Source organism: Misgurnus anguillicaudatus, chromosome 25, assembly GCF_027580225.2.
Source record: "Misgurnus anguillicaudatus chromosome 25, ASM2758022v2, whole genome shotgun sequence".
Taxonomy (NCBI): Eukaryota; Metazoa; Chordata; class Actinopteri; order Cypriniformes; family Cobitidae; genus Misgurnus; species Misgurnus anguillicaudatus.
This window is the reverse complement of record NC_073361.2, coordinates 14168909-14192552: the sequence shown is the minus strand read 5'-3', so window position 1 is coordinate 14192552 and position 23644 is coordinate 14168909. Positions and strand designations below refer to the sequence as shown.

Below are 23644 nucleotides of genomic sequence, written 5' to 3'. Positions count from 1 at the left end.
GACTGCTTATCCGAGGGTCGCTAATTCAAAATAAGTGTTCGGAGTGCACTTACTTATTAAACACTTTAGACACATCTACAGCAGGCACTTATTTTGACAAGACACGTGATGCACACAGGATCTCTCGGCCCTCAGAAAACATATTTTGAAAAAAGGAACCACACACATGATGGGCTACATAAATGTTGTGACAACTTTGCATCGAGCGCCCTTGAAAAAAGAAGTCACCAGCCTTCATTGCATCTAAACCCCAAAAAATGGTCCCTAGATGTCACTGGGGCAGTACCCTTTAAAAAAAATACACATTTGCACCTAACAAGTTTATATTAGTAGCACAGATGTACTGTACATGGTACCAAAGATATGCATATTTGCAATAGTACACATATAGTGACGGCTTGGGATCCATTTTTTGGACAGTGCTTTACCAGTGCATTACCTTTTAATTGAATTTTAATTGTAAAATGAATTAAACATACATTCACTTTACCTTTAACATACAATCTTAAGCAAACAGTGTGCCCTAAATGTTAAAGGGGACATATCATGAAAATTTGGCTCCCCTTGTGATGTCAGAGGGGGAATAATACCGCCTCTTAATCTGCACTATCCAACCACAGCAATGCTATTTAGTGCAGAGGTCAACTCATTTGCATTTAAATAGCACACCCAAAAATGGCACATTTTTGCTCACACCTACAAAGTGGCAATTTTAACATACTATAATAAATGATCTATATGGTATTTTGAGCTAGAACTTCACATACGTACTCTGGGGACACCAAAGATTTATTTGACATCTTAAAAAAAGTCTTGTGAAATGTCACCTTTAAATCAATCGATTTTACATTTTGATTTTGCACAGTTTTAAGAAAAATAAAGTGATTTGAATTCACCCAACATGTTGTGGTAAATCACAGCCTCTTCAGGCAGGCCTTAAATAAACGACTGTACTCTGGCCCAGTGTTTACTTTCCTCCTGATTCACCTTACCTCAACCCTCCCTCCCTTCCCCTCCTCCTTTTCCTCCCCTCCATTCAACTCATCCATTTGTCTGCACTTTTCTCTCGTCCTAATGGATGCCGCTGGCTTTCCTGAGATCTTTCCACTTCGACAGTGCACAATCTCTCTTTGTCTCTCACTGTCTGCACCTGCAATTTGTTTCCTCTGTGGAAAAAAAAGATTTCAGAGCACTCTGAGCACTTCAGAGAAGTGACGGAGCACCACTGGGAGTGAATGTAAGGTGGAGCGCTGAAACCTCTCATTCACGCATGTATGTGTGTGCGTGACGAGGAAATGTGAATTTGGGTTAATGATTCACTTCTTACTCTACTAAAACGAAACAAATGAGGGGAAACTGTGCATCACTTAGTGTGAAAGTGCAAGGACAAAGAAAGATGATTAAGTCGTTTCCGTTATTAAACGAAGGACTTTCACACTGCAGCCTCCAAAAAATATAAGCTCTTGAATGTTTCTTTTATAACAACATATAAAATTTAAAATTGGTAAATTATGACATCATGAGAAAAAAGATTTTCCTTCTGCATTATATAGAACTTTAGAAATGTATTTATGATATGAAAGAAAACGTAAAAACACTTTCTATGACATCATTAGGAACTTTAAAAGGTTTTCCTATGGTATTGGATCAAACTGCATGCTTACACTAACCTAAAGGATTATTAGGAACACCTGTTCAATTTCTCATTAATGCTATTATCTAATCAAACAATTACATGGCAGTTGCTTCAATGCATTTAGGGGTGTGGTCCTCTAAACTGAATGTCAGAATGGAAAAGAAACGTTACTGGGATTTTCATGCACAACCATTTCTAGGGTTTACAAAGAATGGTGTGAAAAGGGAAAAACATCCAGTATGCGGCAGTTCTGTGGGTGAAAATGCCTTGTTGATGCTAGAGGTCAGAGGTGAATGGGCCGACTGATACAAGCTGATAGAAGAGCAACTTTGACTGAAATAACCACTCGTTACAACCGATACCAGCAAAGCATTTGTGAAGCCACAACACACACAACCTTGAGGCGGATGAGCTTCAACAGCAGAAGACCCCACCGGGTACCACTCATCTCCACTACAAATAGAAAAAAGAGGCTACAATTTGCACGAACACACCAAAATTGAACAGTTGAAGACTGGAAAAATGTTGCCTGGTCTGATGAGTCTTGATTCTGTTGAGACATTCAGATGGTAAAGTAAGAATTTGGTGTAAACAGAATAAGAACATGGATTCATCATGCCTTGTTACTACTGTGCAGGCTGTTGCTGGTGATGTAATGGTGTGGGGGATGTTTTCTTGGCACACTTTAGGCCCCTTAGTGCCAATTGGGCATCGTTTAAATGCCACGGCCTACCTGAGCATTGATTCTGACCATGTCCATCCCTTTATGAACACCATGTACACATCCTCTGATGGCTACTTCCAGCAGGATAATGCACCATGTCACAAAGCTTGAATCATTTTAAGTTGGTTTCTTGAACATGACAATGAGTTCATTGTACTAAAATGGCCCCCACAGTCACCAGATCTCAACCCAATAGAGCATCTTTGGGATGTGGTGGAACGGGAGCTTCGTGCCCTGGATGTGCATCCCACAAATCTCCATCAACTGCAAAAGATGCTATACTATCAATATGGGCCAACATTTCTAAAGAATGCTTTCAGCACCTTGTTTGATCAATGCCACAAAGAATTAAGGCAGTTCTGAACGGAAAAGGGGTCAAACACAGTATTAGTATGGTGTTCCTAGTAATCCTTTAGGTGAGTGTATATTTGATATCATGTAAGGAACATGTAAAGATGTTTTTTTGATATTGTATTGAACTTTCTCTTTGAAAAATATTTGTTTATGACATCATGGAGAAGATCATTGAATTTTCTGTATGCTGTATCCTGTAATATCCGCTATAATATAAACTTGATATGATTTTCTTTGGTATACAGTAGGTGGTAACTACAGGTTCTTGTATTACATCATATGAATCTTGTTTCTTCTGTAATATTATAATTTATACTGTAACTTAAAAGGATTTCATTGTTTTATTGTGGCTAATTTTTCCATTTAACAAAACGTTTGAGAAATGTATACTGTACAGTAGGCCTATTTTCGATAATATACCATTGACAAATGCCACAGCTCATTTACAATACACATAATATAATTCTAGTTTTCAAACAGGCAGTAAAAAAATGTAAATTGAATCATATAGCAAGACAGAGTAATAAGTCAAACTTTGAAAACAACCAAGATTAGTTTCTGTAACACACCCCTTTACTGATAGCTCACCTACTCTATTCGTACTATTACTGTCAGCAAGTAAAGAAGATGAATGGGTACATTTTTAGCTCCAGCAGAAGTAATAGCCTCTGACACTAAAGCTTTAAATTTATATGTACTGCGGGGCTTATCATCTACATCAGTGTATTCTCACTCTGCATTACAATGATACAGACACATAGCCACATAAGTGGTGGTTTATATTCTCATGCATATTAAAATTGCACTTTGAAAAGGCATAAATTCATGTTCAACACAACTCATTTGCCAAGTTATTTGGAACAATAGAGATTTCGATTCATTTCTTCAACTAGAAGAAACATTTTTCTCTTTCTGTCCCCGCAGAATAAAATAACACAATACCAGCAATTTCTGACATGCTTTGTACATTAACCATGTGGTTAAAACCGCTCAAAACTAGTTTGAGTACCACAAATTACATATTTACATGAAACTGGTATCTTGGGAAAATGTCTCTATATAGAAAACTGCTGTGTATTAAGCAACAGTTAATGGAAAAAGTGCTTATGAGATGGTGGGAGTCTGGGGCATCAAACAATTTTTAAATAATACGGAAAGAATAATTATTTTGCATTTGATGCCACTCGTGTCGCATTTACCCAAAGCAAAACTTGCATTATGAGTCAAACATGTGCATAAACACGCTTTCTTAGTTTGAGGGATGATGAATATGTTCTTTCATGAGGTAAATTGGGCAAGAGAAAAGTACATGGAGCAATTTTAGGATGCGTCCCATGATAGCTTTAGTGAAAGCATAGCTTATTTATGGCTCATGTTTCAGCCAGACCTGGACCAATGAAGCAACTCTCATTTTCAAGGCTACATTTCGTTGATTGGTATGCTGACTTTTCCATTCCCCCTTTTGAGAAATACAAAGTTATATTTCACTGTGGATTTAATGTAAAATGTCTTAAGCCCAATATATGGGTTGTTTGTGTTGTTTTTGCTGTGGTTACCAATTGAGGCAAAGAAAGAAAGAAAAAAAAAAGAAAGCAGAATTTTTGCCAGTTTGTCAGGACTACCTTGAAAAATATGCTGTTTGTTTATACCAATATTTTAAAAAATGCTGGTTTATTTCAACCCAGCGTTCGGGTCAAAATGAGATGAGCCCAGCCCGCTGGGTTGTAATTTAACCTGGGTAGTTTTAACAGAAAATGCTGACTTGTTTAAACCCATTGTTAGGACAAATATAAACATTTTATGATGTTTTATTAACAAGGTTCGAAGGAGCACGCTCATTAGGCAATCAACCTAAAAACTACATATACACTCACCTAAAGGGTTATTAGGAACACCATACTAATACTGTGTTTGACCCCCTTTCGCCTTCAGAACTGCCTTATTTCTACATGGCATTGATTCAACAAGGTGCTGAAAGCATTCTTTAGAAATGTTGGCCCATATTGATAGGATAGCATCTTGCAGTTGATGGAGATTTATGGGATGCACATTCAGGGCACGAAGCTCCCGTTCCACCACATCCCAAAGATGCTCTATTGGGTTGAGATCTGGTGACTATGGGGGCCATTTTAGTACAGTGAACTCATTGTTATGTTCAAGAAACCAATTTGAAATGATTCGAGCTTTGTGACATGGTGCATTATTCTGCTGGAAGTAGCCATCAGAGGATGGGTACATGGTGGTCATAAAGGGATGGACATGGTCAGAATCAATGCTCAGGTAGGCCGTGGCATTTAAACAATGCCACCACCAGCCTGCACAGTGGTAACAAGGCATGGTGGATCCATGTTCTCATTCTGTTTACGCCAAATTCCAGTCTTCAACTGTCCAATTTTGGTGAGCTTGTGCAAATTGTAGCCTCTTTTTCCTATTTGTAGTGGAGATGAGTGGTACCCGGTGGGGTCTTCTGCTGTTGTAGCCGATCCGCCTCAAGGCGTGCGTGTTGTGGCTTCACAAATGCTTTGCTGCATACCTCGGTTGTAACGAGTGGTTATTTCAGTCAAAGTTGCTCTTCTATCAGATTGAATCAGTCGGCCCATTCTCCTCTGATCTCTAGCATCAACAAGCCATTTTTGCCCACAGGACTGCTACATACTGGATGTTTTTCCCTTTTCACACCATTCTTTGTAAACCCTAGAAATGGTTGTGCGTGAAAATCCTAGTAACTGAGCAGAACGCTGGGCTGAAAACCCCTCAGAATTTAACAGAAGGTAGGTTTGCCTGAAGAGGTAACAAATATTGGAAAAAAGATTGTAACAATAAAGTAAAAAGGCTTTGTAAGTGTGTAAAAACAAGAAATTCCCTTTAGCTGTTTAATACATCTGTCATAGAAATCTGGGCTGAAGGTCTAAAATTACATTTAATATTGGCCAAAATGCACCATAATTTCCTTCCTACTAATCCTGATTTTCAACAAAGACTGGAAAAGATTTTTCTTAGGAAAACATCCGAAGAACTTTGACTGGTGAAAACCACTAAAGGTCCTCTAGAATCATTCTGTCATTGTGTCTGAGTTTGTATTATTTTGTGGTAAATATCTGCACCACAGGAATGTTAAAATGTATAGAATGTTAAATTCATTTACTGTAGCTTAAACATCATTTTGGTTATTGTAAAACATCTGTGTTGGAAAGTTCTCCTTTCATTCCCAGAGGAAACTTGGATAAAATATTTTATGTGCAAACCATTTCAAATAGTTTTACAACGGCCTTGAAAGTGTAAATTATGGTTTAATGATTCAAAAAGACTAAAGCGGACCATAAATGTTTGTCTACTTTATTTAACCAAATGAACATCTGTCAAAATGTCTTCAGTAAAATATGTTTTCCTATCCGAACAATAATAAGCCTATAAAATGCTTATGGTGCAAAAATGAAACAAAACACATTTTCCAAAGTTATGGCTATCGCTATATAGACTGACACTAAAACTAATTGATGTTTTTGCAGATCCCAGTGGAATTGCAAAATGAAGATAATAAAATCATGGATTTTAATGAAAAAGAGCCGCTTGATTTGTTCTCAGTAGTCAGCAGATTTATCAGATTGAGTGTGCCGAGTAGTCAAACTCAAATGCTTTACTGTGAGCAACCCAAGCATCCATATGATGTTTTAATTTTCATCTAAACTTCCCTTAGCATTTCATCTTGTTTAAATAAAGTGGGGAAAATAAGTATTTGACACATCACATCATTTTTATCAGTAAGGGGATTTCTAAGTGGGCTATTGACACAAAATTTCCACCAGATGTAGCCATCACGCCAAATATTGAATTCATACAAAGAAATCAGAACATTTAAGTATACAAGTTGAGTCATAATAAATAAAGTGAAATGGCACAGGGAATAAGTATTGAACACATGAAGAGAACTAGGTGCAAAATGGCATAGAAAGCCAGAAGATCACCTGAAATCTGCCAGTATTGAGATAGAAACCCTGCCCTCTATCAGTATTAATTGATATCAGCTGCTTTAGTCCTAATTGATGGCCTATAAAGGCTTCTCATTACCCAGGAGGTACACAGGAAAGACTTCATGATGGGTAAAAGCAAAGAACTCTCTCAAGATCTTCGTAATCTTATCGTTGAAAAGCATTTCCAGAATGATGAAAGCATTTCCAGAATGATGAATGTTCCTGTGAGCACTGTGGGGGCCATTATCTGGAAATGAAAGAGCATCACTTCACCATAAACCGGCCATGATCAGGTGCTCCACGAAAGATCCCTGTCCGGAATAAGGGAATAAGTATTGAACACACTATCACTATCAGTTACTGGGATTGGCACGCACAACCATTTCTAGGGTTTACAAAGAATGGTGTGAAAAGGGAAAAACATCCAGTATGCAGCAGTCCTGTTGGCGAAAATGCCTTGTTGATGCTAGAGGTCAGAGGAGAATGAGCCGACTGATTCAAGCTGATAGAAGAGCCACTTTGACTGAAATAACCACTCGCCACAACCGAGGCATGCAGCAAAGCATTTGTGAAGCCACAACACACACAACCCCGAGGCGGATGGGCCACAACAGCAGAAGACCCCACCGGGCAACACCCATCCCCACCACAAACAGGAAAAACAGGATACAATCTGAACGAGCCCACCAAAATTGAACAGTTGAAGACTGGAAAAATGTTGCCTGGTCTGATGAGTCTCGATTTCTGTTGAGACATTCAGATGGTAGAGTCAGAATTTGGCGTTAACAGAATGAGAACATGGATCCATCATGCCTTGTTACCACTGTGCAGGCTGGTGGTGGTGGTATAATGTTGTGGGTGATGTTTTCTTGGCACACTTTAGGCCCCTTAGTGCAATTGGGCATCGTTTAAATGCCACGGCCTACCTGAGCATTGTTTCTGACCATGTCCATCTCTTTATGACCACCATGTACCCATCCTCTGATGGCTACTTCCAGCAGGATAATGCACAATGTCACAAAGCTCGAATAATTTCAAATTGGTTTCTTGAACATGACAATGAGTTCACTGTACTAAAATGGCCGCCACAGTCACCAGATCTCAACCCAATAGAGCATCTTTGTGATGTGGTGGAACGGGAGCTTCGTGCCCTGGATGTCCATCCCACAAATCTCCATCTGCAAGATGCTATCCTATCAATATGGGCCAACATTTCTAAAGAATGCTTTTTAGTACCTTGTTGAATCAATGCCACGTAGAATACGGTCTAAAATGTGCTTTAGAAATGAATAAACTAACTAAACTATGTGCAAAGCTGTACTTTTTCAAAGGGTATAGCCCCACTGACAGCTGGGGTACATATTTTGACCATTTCTTTCTGACACTGTATAACAGACATTTATTTATTGAGGTGTACTTTCCAAAGCAATCAGACAAATTTCCATCCAGCACACAATAAAATAAGCAGAAAAGTTAGCAACCAGCAGCCGCACACCACTCAGAACATATTAGCAGCTGCACATTGATGCCCTCAAAAAATTGTGTCAATGACTTTTGCACAGGCAAGCACCTTTATTTAGAGTTACTTAACTGTGTGTCTAGGATTTGGGACACTGGGTTTGATTGCTTTACAAAGCCTGGTTTCTGACTCAGTACACGCTGCTGGGTGTGTGAAATAGAGAGAAGGAGGAAGCAAGATCTTTTGAAGTAAACTTGAAACTCTGAAAGCTGCCAAACCAATGTTCTGGCTGTTTCTTGAGCTCTGGAGGTCAGCCATCCCATGTCCTCTATTGGTGTGAGGTTTAATTCAGCCATATGTGTTTGCTGCAGCTTCACGGTTCGATTGTGGGAACCCTTTAAACATTTTCTCCCTCTCGTATAAGAACGCTGTAACTTCAAAGCATTCACGCTATGTGCCTCAAAGACTGGAATGTGATCATTATGTGACCGCACCAAGCTGCTTGGGGGAGAAACGTTTTTCCCGAAAAATTCTCGAACCATCATTTTAGTAATCTTTACTGTACTCAAACCTTCACTGCATTTTTGGTTGAGATACATTATCATGTAACATTTAACATCGAATCCGTTTGCTAAATAGCCTGCGTTTTTTTCTGTGGTTAGGAGCCCTCGGGTTGTTGGTCTGATAACTGTTCGAGTATGTCCGAGGTTTCCACTGCTATGCAGACGACTGCAGATGTGTGTGTGGTTGGCATGGTCTTCCCTCTCCTGTCCTCCATCTGGTCCCCATTAGGAGCGGGAGTATAAAACGGTTGCGCTGGGCGGGAGCGCACCGCAGAGCTGAGCTCTCAAAATTCACGTACCTACACACTGTACTGTATCGAACACGCTGTTGCAACTATGGCTACGGTGTTATGGGTCTTTCTGCTCGGTCTGCAGGGATGTCTGCTCACACATGCTCTGGACTGCGCAGGTAGAGGTGCAGACTGCGCAGGCACACAGGTTACAGAGGCCAAGGTAAGCACAATGTCTTCTATTACTATGTAAAATCGTGTACATAATTGTGACATAGCTTGTGAAAGTCGTTTTTATGATTTACTGTTTTCTACATAAAACCATCCTAGATAATTGATTGAGTATAAGGTCATGTCAACAATTTCACAGACAAGGTCACAGTTTTTCACACTTTGTGCTAATGTTTAAAGTAATAGCATAAATTGCATGTTATTAATGCCTTACTATACATTAATTACATATTAATTATACATTAGTTACAGTAACTACATATTACATTTTACATCCAAACAAGCCTGTTCATAAATTAGTTTAATGATTAATCTAAATCACAAAATTGACTCATTTTGGAGTTTGTGGTCGACACTGGACTATTGTAAAAGCACTAGAATGCTAAACCACAAGTTTCCATTCCAACTGTGTAGTGCGTCAAGAGATTGGGGGCAATTACTGGCGATGAAGCATTATTGGTATTTTAAGACATTAAAGACACTGACCAGATGTGTTGCAGACACAGATGTCATTGCACTCTTGGCTTTTCCTTGTAAGCAACCCTGTGACTCAAATCATCTCTCGACCCAAAATACCCTGAAAGGAACCAACGTCGCCAACTTTCCGTGGCATTTCGATGTGCCAGAGCGCCATTTGACTTTTCACTTACTGTTTAAGTTCTCGGCTTCCTAAATCGAGAGTTAACATACAGGCTTGAATAAACACACCTGTGCATGAACTACAGTAGCACACAACACAGACATACTGTATTCTCTGGGAGATGGGATGTGGGCACTTCAGATTTATTTGGTCATACAGACTTGGCAGACAACACTTGCTTTTCCTTGGCTTGTTGAGACAATTTTCTTGTGAAGTATGTGCTGATGTCTGCTAAGCACAGATGTGGCTGGTAATAAAGAGACAAACATCATGAACGCTGCTGTTCTTTGATGTCTAATTGGTTTTAAATGAATCCAGTAAAGTTTAAGACAATGAGGCAGAAAGCGGGGATGAAATGGAGAGGGAGATATTTCTGGATTGTTATCATTTTTATTGACATTTAAAGGCATTTTAAAATTGAATTTTTATAAATAAATAATAGTTCTTACAGACACGGCAAAAAATGACTTTCGTAGTATTGTTTGTCTTGATATGTTTTCAGTAAAAAATATCTAACAATTCTTAAATCAAGATGTATTTTTTAATGAACAAAATGACCTTAGAAAATAAGTCTAGTTTTTAAACACAAAATATACAAATTAAGTGAATTGTGCTTAAAACAAGCAAAAAATATCTGCCAGTGCGGTGAGAAAATTTTTCTTAAAATTAAGTGTTTAAGAAAAAAAAGTTATCTTATTTTAAGCAGATATTTTTGCTTGTTTTAAGCACAAATTCACTTAAATTGTATATTTTTTGTCTAAAAGTAGACTTATTTTCTTAGGTAATTTTGCTCATCAAGAAAATACATCTTAACTTAAACATTTTTAGATATATGGTCTGAAAACAAGACAAAAATACTAAGTAAGAGAGTCATTTTTTGCAGTGCAATGTGTTATCATAGTGGCTAATTCTTAAAGACAGATCTGACTTTTTTCATGTTTAAGTGCTATAATTGGGTCCCCAGTGGTTCTATCAACCTATAAAATGTGAAAAAGATCAACCCAGTAACTTAGTTTTGGTAAACCATTCTCTGCATGTGAAAAAATAGATAATTGAAAGTTGGCTCCCCCTGTGATATCAGAAGGGGATAATACCGCCACTTAATCTGCACTATCCAACCACAGCACTGCCATTTAGTGCAGAGATCGGCTCATTTGCATTTTGAAGAACACACCGAAAAACGGCACATTTTTGCTCACATCTACAAAGTGGCAAATTTAACATGTTATTATAAATTATCTTTATGGTATTTTAAGCTAAAACTTCACATATGCACTCTGGGGACACCAAAGACTTATTTTACATCTTAAAAAAGTCTAGTGAAATGTCCCCTTTAAGAGTTTTAATTAATATTATCTTGGCAATATAGGAAACACAGATGGTCTCTAATATTATAGTCTCTATAGAGTGTTTCAAAACTAATAAAAGCAGAATCTATTCAGCTCTAATTTGGGTCAGGTTAGGTTTAATGAACTGCTAAAATACTAATTCACATCCAACAATGATCTTCTTGTTTTTTTCGTAGGTTAAAGATAACCCCTTCTCGTTTTTGGTGAGTATGGGCCTCGGTGGTTTGTGGGATCTAAGATGTTATTAAATGACTATTTGGAATGCTTCATTTTTCCACCACGGCATTCTGCGGATAAATATTTGTGTATAAGCATTACACTGTATAACCATTGTTCCGTAAAATCAATGTCCTACATAGCTGTGGTAGTTTAGTGTCTACTATATCACTCAACAGTCTGTTTCTTACATTATAAATTCATTATGAACAAATATTTGGGATAAAACAAGATTGAGAACTCCTATTATCATGAATTGGGGAAAATGCTATACTCAATATGGCCGTTCTGGCAACAGAAGTCCCGCCTTTCAGTTAAAAGAACCAATCATCATTCTCTGGGGGAGGAGCTTTATACAGAATCGTCTGAGGTGCTCACCAACCTGTGCGCATCAACGTTAGCTAAAACGACTTTAAAGGCACTTTTTGACGCAATTTGAGCTTAAAAAAACAAATGATGTCAGGTTTAATAGTTCGAAAAATGTTACGATTTTAGAGATATCTGACTTTACCCATTCTAGTAGATACAGTGGCAGGTAAAAGTGTGTGAGCCCCTAGGAATGAACTGGTTTTCTGCAGTAATTTGCCATAAAATCATGATCTGATCCTTTATAGGTCACAACAGTAGACAAACACAATGTGCTGACAACACACAAATAATTATACAATTACAAACAATGGTTTCTTGTGTCTTTTTTGAAAACACCCATTAAACATTCACAGTGCTGACGGAAAATATAAGTGAACCCATAGCCTAATTACTTTAATGAGAGCTAATTTGTGTCAGACACTGGCAAACTGGAGCCCAACTTATAAAATTAGTTTAAAAGTGTGGTTTAGTGCAACTTTGATTGATATAAAGACTCTCAAAAATTTTAAGATCAGCTCTTATGAATCATGCCTCGCAAAGAGCTCTCTAAAGAAATTTGATCAAGAGTTGTTGTACTCCATAAGGCTGAAAAGGGATACAAAACAATCTCAAAATGTTTAGAGATCCATCAGCCGACAGTTAGACAAATTGTCTATGAATGGAAACAGTTTAATACTGTAGCTACTCTTTCTAGAAGTGGGCGCACATCCAAGATGACTCCTAAGGCCCAACGCAGAATACTCAATGAAGTAAAGAAGAATCCACGAGTAACAGCTAAAGGCTTGAAGACATCCTTGGAACTGACACACATCTCTGTTCATGAGTCTACCATACGCAAGTCTTTGAACAAGCACAGTGTCAATGGCAGAACACCACGGAGGAAGCCGTTGCTCACCCGAAAAATATTGCTGTCAGCAATGGACTGATGAAACAAAAATTGAAGCGTACAGGAAGAATACTATGGCACAAAAAGAGCACAGCTTACAAAAATCAAAACATCGTCCCAACAGTGAAGTATGGTGGAAGGAACATCATGATTTGGGCTTGCTTTCCTGCCTCAGGACCTGGACCACTTGCCATCATTGAGGAGAAAATTTCCAAAGTTTAACAAAATATCCTACAGGATAATGTCAGGGTGGCTGTCCACCAGTTGAAGCTCAGTAGACGTTGGTTGATGCAGCAGGACAATGACCTTAAGCATCGACATATATCCACCACAGACTGGCTTAAGAAAAACAAAATGCGCCATTTGGAGTGGCCAGACCTTAAAATCATAGAGATGACCCCAAGAGAGCGATTCACACCAGACATCCTACAAATGTGTCTGAGTTGAAACGGTTTCGAAAGGGGAATGGGCAAAAAATTCCTTCTGAATGATGTGCAGGTCTGATTCAGAACTACTGAAAGCGCTTGCTTGAAGTAATTGCTGCCAAAGGAGGTTCAACAAGCTATTAAATCCAAGTGTTTATGTTTTCAAAAAGACAAGAAACTAAAATTATTGGTGTGTTGTCAGCTTATGCGCGTTGTGTTTGTCTATTGTTGTGATTCAATCACATTTTGTGGCAAATCACGGTGGAGACCCGGTTCATATCTAGGGGCTTACATACTTTATTTTTGCCACTGTTGGACTTTTTTCTTGCATGACTAAAAATAACTGCTCGGAGGCCGCCAAGTGGCGCGAATTTCGTAAAGGGACTTTAGGGATCAACATGTATTTATTTGTTAAGCATTTATTTAATAAGCATCATGTAATAGCAGGAGAGTTTACAGTCAGCTGGTCAAAATAACTTTAAACACAGGGTCTTTATTATGAAACAAATGTGACCATGGACCACAAAACCATAAGTAGCACGTGTATATTTGTAGCAGTAGCCATAAATACATTGCATGGGTCAAAACGATTTTTCTTCTTAGGATATTATGTAAAAATCATGTTGCATTAGTAAATTTGGTAAATTCCCTACCATAAATATATATAAACACTTTTTTTGTGAATGCAGTGCCTTCATTTGGACAACTTTAAAGGCGATTTATTCAATATTTCGATTTTTTTGCACCCTCAGATTCCAGATTTTCAAATAGTTGTATCTCGGCCAAATATTGCCCTATCCTAACGAACCATACATTAAAAAAATGTACCCTTATGATTGGTTTTGTGGTCCAGGGTCTATAAGTCAACATTAACCATTAAAGCACACATGTAGTTTCCATGTAAAAATGACTTACAGCTCCCCCATGTGGTTGAAAAGCGCAACAGTGCCTGGTATCAGACACTCTTCGGCAGGCAGGGGGAGGGGCGGGGCTGTGTTTCCTACCCTCCACCGCCACTTTCAGAGAGTGCTTGTAGCAGCTAGGAGGCTGCTCAGGTTGCAGCAACAGTACAATTTGTCCAGTTAAAAGTTGTTCTATCCCTAAAATAATTTTAGAGACATTATTTAAAGGTAAAAAAACTACATAGTGTTGCTTTAAGCATATGCTGCTTTTGTCTATTTTCTCGGTCTCATATTGTTAGCTGAGGACTCGGAGACAAGCACAGCATGGAGTTCATCGACCCGGATCTTACTCGGTCAAAGGATCTCCCAACACACTCATCCAAATGGCGCAAGTAAAAACTCCTTCATGTATCTGACAACCACACTGTCACAACGGATAAAAATAAGAAATTATGATATTAACGAAAATCCACATACTTTCTGTACTGTCATCAGCCTGACAAGCCAAAAAAACATTGGCACAACAGTAAAAGGAGGACCAACAAGTCTCGCGTTGGCTCTTACTCGCTGCTCGAATATAACCCAGCAACGAACCCCATACAGGTAACCATAATATAGCTTTGAAAGTAGCATGAATAATAACAGTGGCATTAAAATGTTACAATCTTTGCATATGAACTCTTTCCCCGCCATTGACGAGTTATCACGTCAATTAAGGGAATGGTCTACTCATTTTCAATATTGGGGTGTGTTGTTGCCTTGGCTGGGAACTGTTGATGCGTCCCTCTGTCGTCTGTGTGCGTGCGCGTGGGCGCTGGAGCGCGCTGTGACACTTCGATAGCATTTAGCTTGGCCCCATTCATTCAATGGTACTAATCAGAGATAAAGTTAGAAGTGACCAAACACATCAACGTTTTTCCTGTTTGAGACGAGTGGTTGTGCGAGCAAGTTTGGTGGTACAAAATAAAACGTAGCGCTTTTCTAAGCGGATTTAGGGGAGGAACTGTGTTTTGTGGCGTAATGGCACTTTTGGGAGTACTTCGACTCGCCTGAAAAGTCCGCTCCCCTTCTCACTCTCATAACGGGAGAGGGAGGGTGTTACTGCGCCAAAAGTGCTATTACGCCATAAAATATAGTTCCTCTTTTAAATCCGCTTAGAAAAGCGCTACGTTTTATTTTGTACCACCAAACTTGCTCGTATAACTACTCGTCTTAAATAGGAAAAACGTTGATGTGTTTGGTCACTTTTAACTTTATCTCTAAATGGTACCATTGAATGAATGGGGCTAAGCTAAATGCTATCGAAGCGTCGCGGCGCGCTCCAGCGCTTGCGTGCGCGCGCACAGATGGTGGAGGGATGTGTCAACGGTTCTTGGTTGAGGTGGTGACATATTTTAATGTTGAAAATGAGTAGACTATTCCTTTAAGAGAAAACATTTGCATAAAAACATTGTATTCCTGATGAGGTTTAATGTTAATATGTAATACTGCGATTTTCCACTAGATAGGCACAATTTAAATTACCCAATTTATAAAAAAACGGAAGCAAAAAAATGATTTACAAATTTTTAAACTCTAACGAATTCCTTCACAAAAATGCACTTATTTTAGCTTTTTGCAAAAAAAATTTTTTGAAGAAAAATACCCATATTTAAGAGTTTATAATCAGAGAAAAAATATAAATAGGATTGAACAGTTTTGTTTATTGTTTGTTTAAAAGCAGAGGGTCTGTTCTTTCATTTGATATATTTGTATGTTTATATATTTTTAGAAGAAAATTTTCCTGAAAGGAATTCTGTAAAACTTTTGTGAAAATCACAAAAAAGGCTGACGACCAACTTTTCCAAAAATGGCTGGCTGGCAATGAGTTAATAACAAATAAAATTTTATGTTACCGTAGTTGCCTTATACCATGTTTTGGTACATTAATGGTTGTTAATAATGTGAAAGTATTGTGGTACAGTGAAGATAAACCATGTTACTGAAATGACTGAATATTATTGTGAATATCCAAGTACTGTGGTAGCTTTTATAAGAGTATAAGTACCGTGTTTACATCAATCATTGCCACTGTAAAAGATTTGTAAGGATTGTGCCATTGTGGATCTCTTTGACAGGCCACAAGTGTTCACAAACCCTTGAAAGATGCAAAATATCCAAATTTGGCTGCTTCACAGGTGAGCCCTCAAAAAACAAATACAAAACATCTGACAATTCAAAGTTTTAAATGAGAGACGCACAACTTCTGTATCTGTGTTTCAGTCCATGAAGAGGAGGACCAGGAGAAGTGCACCCAAGAGAAACAAGACCAGGAACACAACATGCTCATAAAATAAAGTGCAGAGAATATAAAGATATCACACTTAATTCCAGTCTGACATCCGAGTACCTGAAGACATAAGATCACAGACTTTAATTTGATTTAAACACTGTATAATAACAATGAATCAAAATGATTGGCACTATAATGATAGGAAACATAAGAATATGTGTTGAATATGCAGCTTTGAAACTATTATAGTCATTCATTTGTATCTTTTTTACTTAATAATGAATTCTAATCAATATTGTAATAAGTTATATAAGTCTATATACACTGCTTCAACAGATACATACAGTATATATAAAAGCATTTTTATAAAGTACCATTAAATACATTTTCTCACATTTGGGTGATTTAAACATTATCTATGTATTATTTTACACTTTTAGAGAGATGTTAATGTTTTGAGAAGGTAAGGGTTAACCTGCCGTGTGGACCAAACCCAATCTCAAGGCAAGTCGTGGTATTCACCTTTTTCTCGAACGCGGAAGTAAGTGATGTGACGTATTTCCTTTCCGGTGCGAGACTTCTGGTTCAGTTAATATTTACTACACCTGCCATGTATGAACCAGTGTGAGGATGAAATGAAGAAGTGGCTTGATATATGAAGATATATTCGATCATTACGTGTTGTTGATCGGAGGTGACGGGTCTTCAATGCGCAAATATAAAACCACACAGACATACCAGTATCTTTACAATGGGAAAGTCAGTCAAGTGTTTGTACATGGAATTTACCAAGACTTCGTGTTTTTTTTTTTTTTAGGGGATGGTTTAAAATGTCACAACTGTCCCTCTGGTGTACATTACATTGTAAGTTATTTGAACAAACCATTATAAATGTATTAAACTACTACATGTATTAAGTATTGTTTTCGTTTTATGAAAATATTATTACATCGATTCTTACGCACTAGGTGGAGACTTATGAGCTTATGAAATTATTTGCTTACTTTTTAAAGTATTTGCTTTTTCATTTAAAACATAACATAAGTACGCGCAAACACATTACAAACTACTTTAAACATTAACTAAGCAGATTATGTCGTATATATTCTGTACTTTAATCGCATTTTTGAAATAATGTATTAAATAAATCAGCTAAATCAGCATATTTTTATCAGCATAATTTTAGTTGTTTTTAAACAATTATTGTATTTATTGTTTACTGGCAGTTTCTATGAAAGATTTTACTGGATGGATTTGTAAATACAGATAATGAGTGCATGTGCGCCAAATACACATTCAGTTCCTGTGCATGGATTATGGTTAAAAGAAATGTTTTGTAGAGATTTACTGCATTTGTATCAGCTATTATGGCAACCCCTAACTGCACAAATTATGTCGGTCTTCCTGGTTTTTATAATAAACATCAAAACAGCACACTTGTGTCCTTCACAATAGACTACCATTAGCTTTAGTGGCTCACCGGAAGTCATAAACAAGAAAGCTCAAAGATGGCGGCGCCCACATTTACGTCAAGAAACAGGTGGATAGTCATGAAATATTTGATTCATTTATTCGTGTTCACTGACACTTTTTTCGTGTCACTGAGCATGTCACTTTTTTCATGTCACATTGAAAGGGAGTGATTCATTCAATTTGCTGGATTTTTTTTAAGGTAAGTGGTTGCAATCAGTTTGTTTAAGCTACATTTAAACAAATGTTTTTTATTTTATTTTACTTTACTAATCTTTTTTGTTTAAATGTGGCTTAAATAAATTGATTGCAACCACTTACCAACTTCTTACACTCTGAGGCCATTTTGGGGATTTTCGCCTAGATTTGGCCTACCCAATTTCAAAAGCTTCCCATAGCCCATTTGAAACGGTGCAAATACAAAAGTTTGGTATCATTTTACAGGAAACTCTTTTAAATTACATAAAACACTGTTAAAAGTGGTCAACATGGTTGTATGTGTTGTCAGTCCTCTAATAAACACAAAATAATTAGTCGCTTTTTGATGTTTTTTTCTAAAGTCTGTATTTGCAAAGTGTATAACTCTGGCCCTGAGTGGGAACGAAACCTGCAGACAGTTTTGTTTGATTCCAGCAATTGCCAGCTTACAGAGGAAAAAGGAATTTTTTCTCTATCATAATAAATGCAAAAGTTATTTTACTCCAACTGAAGGGAGGAATACTACCCTTTTTGTATTTAATTTCCGCCTAAAAATATTTGAAGTGCTCCCATAACCACATACAGTGGAATAAATGCAATATCTTTATACCATTTTAAAGAAAACCTTTTGAAGTTACATAAAAAGCTGCTGTTTGTGACAAATAGTGTTAATTATGTTGTTTTTCATATGATAAAACACCAAATTTTATTTTTTTATGTTGTAAATACTGTGTTTGATAGTGTATAACTCTGGTTCTGGGTGCTTTAGCAGACTGCAGACAGTTCTGGTTGTTCCAGCAGCAGACAGTAAACACACAAAAAAGAATGAACTCTTTAGCATGTAGCATTCAAAAGTTATTCTTATTTTACTGAAGTGTGCGAAAATAAATTTTTCATATAAATATTAATTTTTTGTTTTGCACATATAATAAACAGAAAGGGATTATTCATGCACACAACCAAAGAAAATGCTGTGAATGGACTCATTTTTTAGAGTAGGACCTAAGAGAAAAGATGGTGTATCATTTGTGGCTATCTGTGCTATCTGAGGCAGTCCACACTCAAGTTTCCCATATGTTTACAAAAGACGATTTTTTTACCTCATTATTCATTCGACGATTGTTGGATATGTGATTAAAATAGAACAAAAATAACGCTGTAGGCTTATTCCCGAGAGTGAGAGCTTTCATTTGATATAAGACTTGCCCATGTTTGTCATACTTGAAAAATATGAAATATGTGAATATTAAATCATATAAAAAATTGTGGGGGGGGGGGTGATAGTGTAAATTAAGTGTAAATAACTTTCTTACAGTAAAACATATCTCAAAGTGATGCATATCTGCAGAAAGTAGAGAGTCTAAGCTTTCAAACAGTATCTCATATGTGGTACTGGGTCCATGACAGACCATGACAAATTACAGGAATATGTTATATTAAGTCAAAATAAGATAATTCTGGACCCGGTACAGGGTCCCAGAGTTAAAGAAGTTAAAAAGTTGAGTAAATTGAATGATTCATTTTTTTTCAGTGCACTAAGCATGAATTTCTATAAATTTCAAATTTTTTTCATGTCATTTTATGTATTGTTTTCAAATGTTTTTTTTTTAAATTGTCGCTTGGGGTTGGGGTTTAAACGGCTTTGTTACATTTCAGCCCTCCTAAACAGACCTCAACCCCAAGCAAAAATAGTTTAAAAATCTGAAAAAAATCATGTCAAACCAATACATAAAATAACATCCTAACCCAAACCCCAAATCTAACCCCAGCCCTAAGCGACAATGACTTAAAAATAAAAAGGAAAAAACTGAGTGACACGAAAAGACATTTGTGCTCAATGACATGAAAAAAAAACGGAAAATCATGTCTATGAACACGAATAAATGAAACGAAAACCACGAAATGCCTTGAGGTAGGGTTTGTGGTCCAGACTGGCTATAAGCACGATTGCAGACTCTTTTAGACTGCCAGACAAATTTGGCAGAGATTGCCCAATTAGAAGCGAAACATTTATGAGTGCACAGCTCTAGATGCCTCATTGTTGTCTGTCTGTGTGTGCATGTGTCTAAGTAACCAAACTACCAACCCACCTGTTCACTGTTCAGAGGCTAGTTGTGTTCCAGCAGTTCAGCAGGAGGAACTGAGAAAATGCGCTGGCCAAATGCATGAATAATCCATTCGATGTGAGCAATGGAAACACAAACACGCACACTGGTGTTTAATAAAACACATTAAACACGTTCAGAATGTTAAACAAGACTTGATGAGGTGGGACGGACGTTTTCGGTGGTAAATGTGACATGAAGAGCCGCAATGTTTCAACACAGTCAGTTTATTTCAAGTCACGGCCGTCTGCTTCAGTCTGAGAGATGAAGAAACACTTGTGTGTGAACGTGAGCGAGAGAGAAAACAGACGGTAAATGTATGACAGCTTTATTACTGTTAAATGTTCTCTACAATGTTTTGTATTCCCGTTGACAAGCACTTACGCACTCCAGAATCAAAATAAAGCAAAAACATACAAATCAATCTTTGTACATGAACAAATATAGTAGTGCAAAGTTTTGTTTTGTAAGATATATGCCATCTGTTAGGCAGTATAGAGACATTTTAGGTTAATAATTGATTTATACTAGAAGCAGACATGACAGATGTTCCTGTTGTGTTTTAATTTGAGGGTTTTTTTTACATACTAAAGCTTTGTAAACATTATAATGCTTTAAAAAAAGTATTTAACTATAAAATACCTCTTAACTCTTTCTCCGCCATTGATGAGTTATCTTGTCAATTAAGAGAAAACATTTGCAATAAAAAATGTTTTTCTGAAGAATTTTTATGTTTATCTGCAATACCCCGAATATCCACTAGATATATTTATATAAAAAAACTGAAGCCAAAACGTTATTTACTAATTTTAAATCTAATCTCTAAAAAAATTCCTTCACAGTTATTATAGCTTTTTGCTAAGAAGATATTTTTTAAAGAAAAATACCCATATTTATACATGGAGCAAAAATTAAAGCTCACGTAACACACGCTGTTTCTGCATTTCTGATGTTAATCTGGAGTACCTACAGTATAGAGTAGTATGACATCCTTTATATCTCTGAAGAGTCTTTAGTTTAATCAGATTTATAAAAGAAAGATTAGCTTTACCGAATCTTTCCGATAACGTACGAAAAAATGAAGAAGGAGGAGTTACTACCGCAGGAGGAGCGAGTACGAGTCATGCAACACTATACAACACTGTTTTAACTTATGATTCACTACATGTTCGTGTCATTTATATAATATACACGCGCCTATTTCCAACATAAGACAGAAGTCTTACTTACCACGTGTAACTCGTCATGACCCGGTTCTGAAAATCCACAGCATCAAACACACACACGCAAAACTCCGCTGCTAATCCGGATAATAAACTATATCCATTGTTTCCATAAGGCTGGATGTCTTCTCCTTACATCCAAAAACACACTTCTTCTTTCGTGCCATTGTTGACTTTTGAAATTAAACAAAGCTGAGTGGCGTGATAAGCTGTTAGCAAGCTCTAGCGTCTCCCGCTGACTGACGGCTGGGCGGGGTTTACCGGGGGAAGTTTTCCGGCGGAAGCCCATATAAAGAAGAGATACGTATCGAAAACCCCTGAAACGTCAGTTAGAACTGTAATCGAAAAAAACTAGCCGAAACTTGTACGAACCCTGGCGAAGTGCATTCGGCACAGAAATACTCTGAAACACGCCCAACTGCGGTTTTGACACTTTGCCTACGTTTAGCATGAGGAAACAACTCTATAAATGTGTTAATAAGTTAGAATGCTTGAAATACCATTAAACCCCCCCTTTAAATAAAGTTTCACGTGCGCATGTGAAACTATTGAGTTTAGTTTCGTGTGCGCACTTGAAACTATCGCATGCTCACGTGATAGTTTGACGTGCGCACGCGAAACTAAACTAAAATTCTGAACAAGAAGGTTTCGCGTGAGCACATGAAACTAAACGTTAGATTTTTTTACTACAATGTCACCTTAGGGGCTCGGTATATTTAAGAGTTTATAAGCAGAAAAAAATATATAGATATGATGAAAACGCTTTTTCCCCTTTTTTTTCTTTTTTTGTTTATTGTTTGTTTGAAAGCAGAGGGTCTGTTCTTTCATTTGATATATTTGTATGTTTATATATTTTTAGAAGAAAATTTTCCTGGAAGGCATTTTCTGAAACTTTTATGAAAATCGCAAAAAATGCTGGCAGGCAACTTTTCAAAAATGGCTGGCGGAAAATGAGTTAAAACTATTTTGACGTTTAAAACGTTTTAACAAACAATTAGCTTAAAAAATATGAATTTAGCCAAAAGTTGAGTAGTTTGTATCCCTAAATAATTGTGCTCTCCCATGATGCATCTATTTTATACTGATCAGATTGAAATTTCTCGGCATAGATTCATTGATCCTGTCATTTATTTTTGAGCACATCTAACAGTTGGTTTCAGACAAGTTTTCAGGAAATAGAGAGGTTGTGATATTTAAGTTTAAAGTTTAGCTCGCTTCAGTTGGTCTCTGAGCTCCAGTACAGCAATAGATGACAAATGAACTTCATCGGGACCATCGGCAATGCGTAAAGTTCGTGCATATGCATACCTGTACAAAGACATAACCACAAAAACATATCATTAAAATCAGCAAACCACCTAAGCATATAATAAACATTTCACATTTGAGTAAAAATGTTTCATTCCTTACACAAAATACTTTGGTACTGGGAAGGAAAGGAGTTTGGTTTATCAATAGCAAGTAAATATTTTTTATTGTGGGTTATTGTAGGTACATGCCCCATTAACTCATTCACCGCCATTGACGAGTTATCTCGTCAATTATGAGTTAATATTTAACTAATAAACATGCCTTTCTGGACGAATTTCAAAGTGAAAGTGTAATACCGCCAAACCGCCAATTTATCAAAAACGGAAGTTAAAAAGATTTAAATCATTTTGAACTACCTTTATGTTTGATAGTCATTCTGAGTCTGATCTCTAACATAAATTCCTTTACAAAAAAGCATTTTTTTAAGCTTTTTGCTTAAAATGTTGTATTTTTGAAGAGAAATATCCATATTTCAGTGGTCAAATTAAGTGGAAAAAGTAAATATATAATGAAACGTTTTTTCCCCATTTTGTTTGTTTGTTTGTTTGTTTGTTGTTTGTTTGAAAGCAGAGGGTGTGTTCTTTAATTTGATATAATTTGTATGTTTATATATTTATAGAAGATAATTTTTTCTGCAAGGAATTTTGTGAAACTTTTGTTAAAATCACAAAAAATGCAGGTGGGCAACTTTTCTCAAAAAGGCTGGCGGTGAATGAGTTAAATAGATAAACCCTACATGTAGCTGTAAAAGAAAATGGTCAGTAACTGATGAAGTCAATTTTCATCACATATTAACATTAAAACCTTGTCTGCATAGTTGCCATTGAAGATCATTTACACTAGGCAGTATTTACATTGTGACTCATTTCCAGTTTTTTTCCCTCGTGTGGCACAGATCGGATATGACCCACAAATGTGTAAGCAGGAAAAAAAAACATAGATTCCGATAATTTCCGATTGGTTTCAGGCTTTGTTCATATGTGAAAATAAATCGGATACATGCATTCGCATTTGCAATGTAAGCGGACAGGACGGATATTTCCATGTCTAGACGTGTCGTGCGTCACTGAAAATGTGACGCTAGAAAATGACGTCAACACGTGATCACAT

General features: G+C 37.0%; 2 protein-coding genes across 2 annotated transcripts in view; one reads left to right on the top strand and one right to left on the bottom strand.

Moving 5' to 3' along the window:
• The first annotated feature begins 8875 nt into the window (after window positions 1–8875).
• LOC129426589 (uncharacterized) lies at window positions 8876–16622 on the top strand. The gene is made up of 6 exons (XM_055182993.2): window positions 8876–9160; window positions 11334–11360; window positions 14255–14347; window positions 14451–14558; window positions 16073–16132; window positions 16218–16622. The coding sequence occupies exons 1-6, from the start codon at window positions 9044–9046 to the stop codon at window positions 16284–16286; spliced, it is 474 nt and encodes a 157-aa protein (XP_055038968.1). The 5' UTR covers window positions 8876–9043; the 3' UTR covers window positions 16287–16622.
• A 3690-nt stretch (window positions 16623–20312) lies between these two features.
• Window positions 20313–23644, bottom strand: part of acad11 (acyl-CoA dehydrogenase family, member 11) — a 65525-nt gene continuing 62193 nt past the window's right edge. The window contains exon 20 of the mRNA XM_055181357.2: window positions 20313–22531. Coding sequence (XP_055037332.2) covers window positions 22423–22531 — 109 coding nt within the window. The 3' untranslated portion in view covers window positions 20313–22422. The remainder of the gene's footprint in view (window positions 22532–23644) is intronic.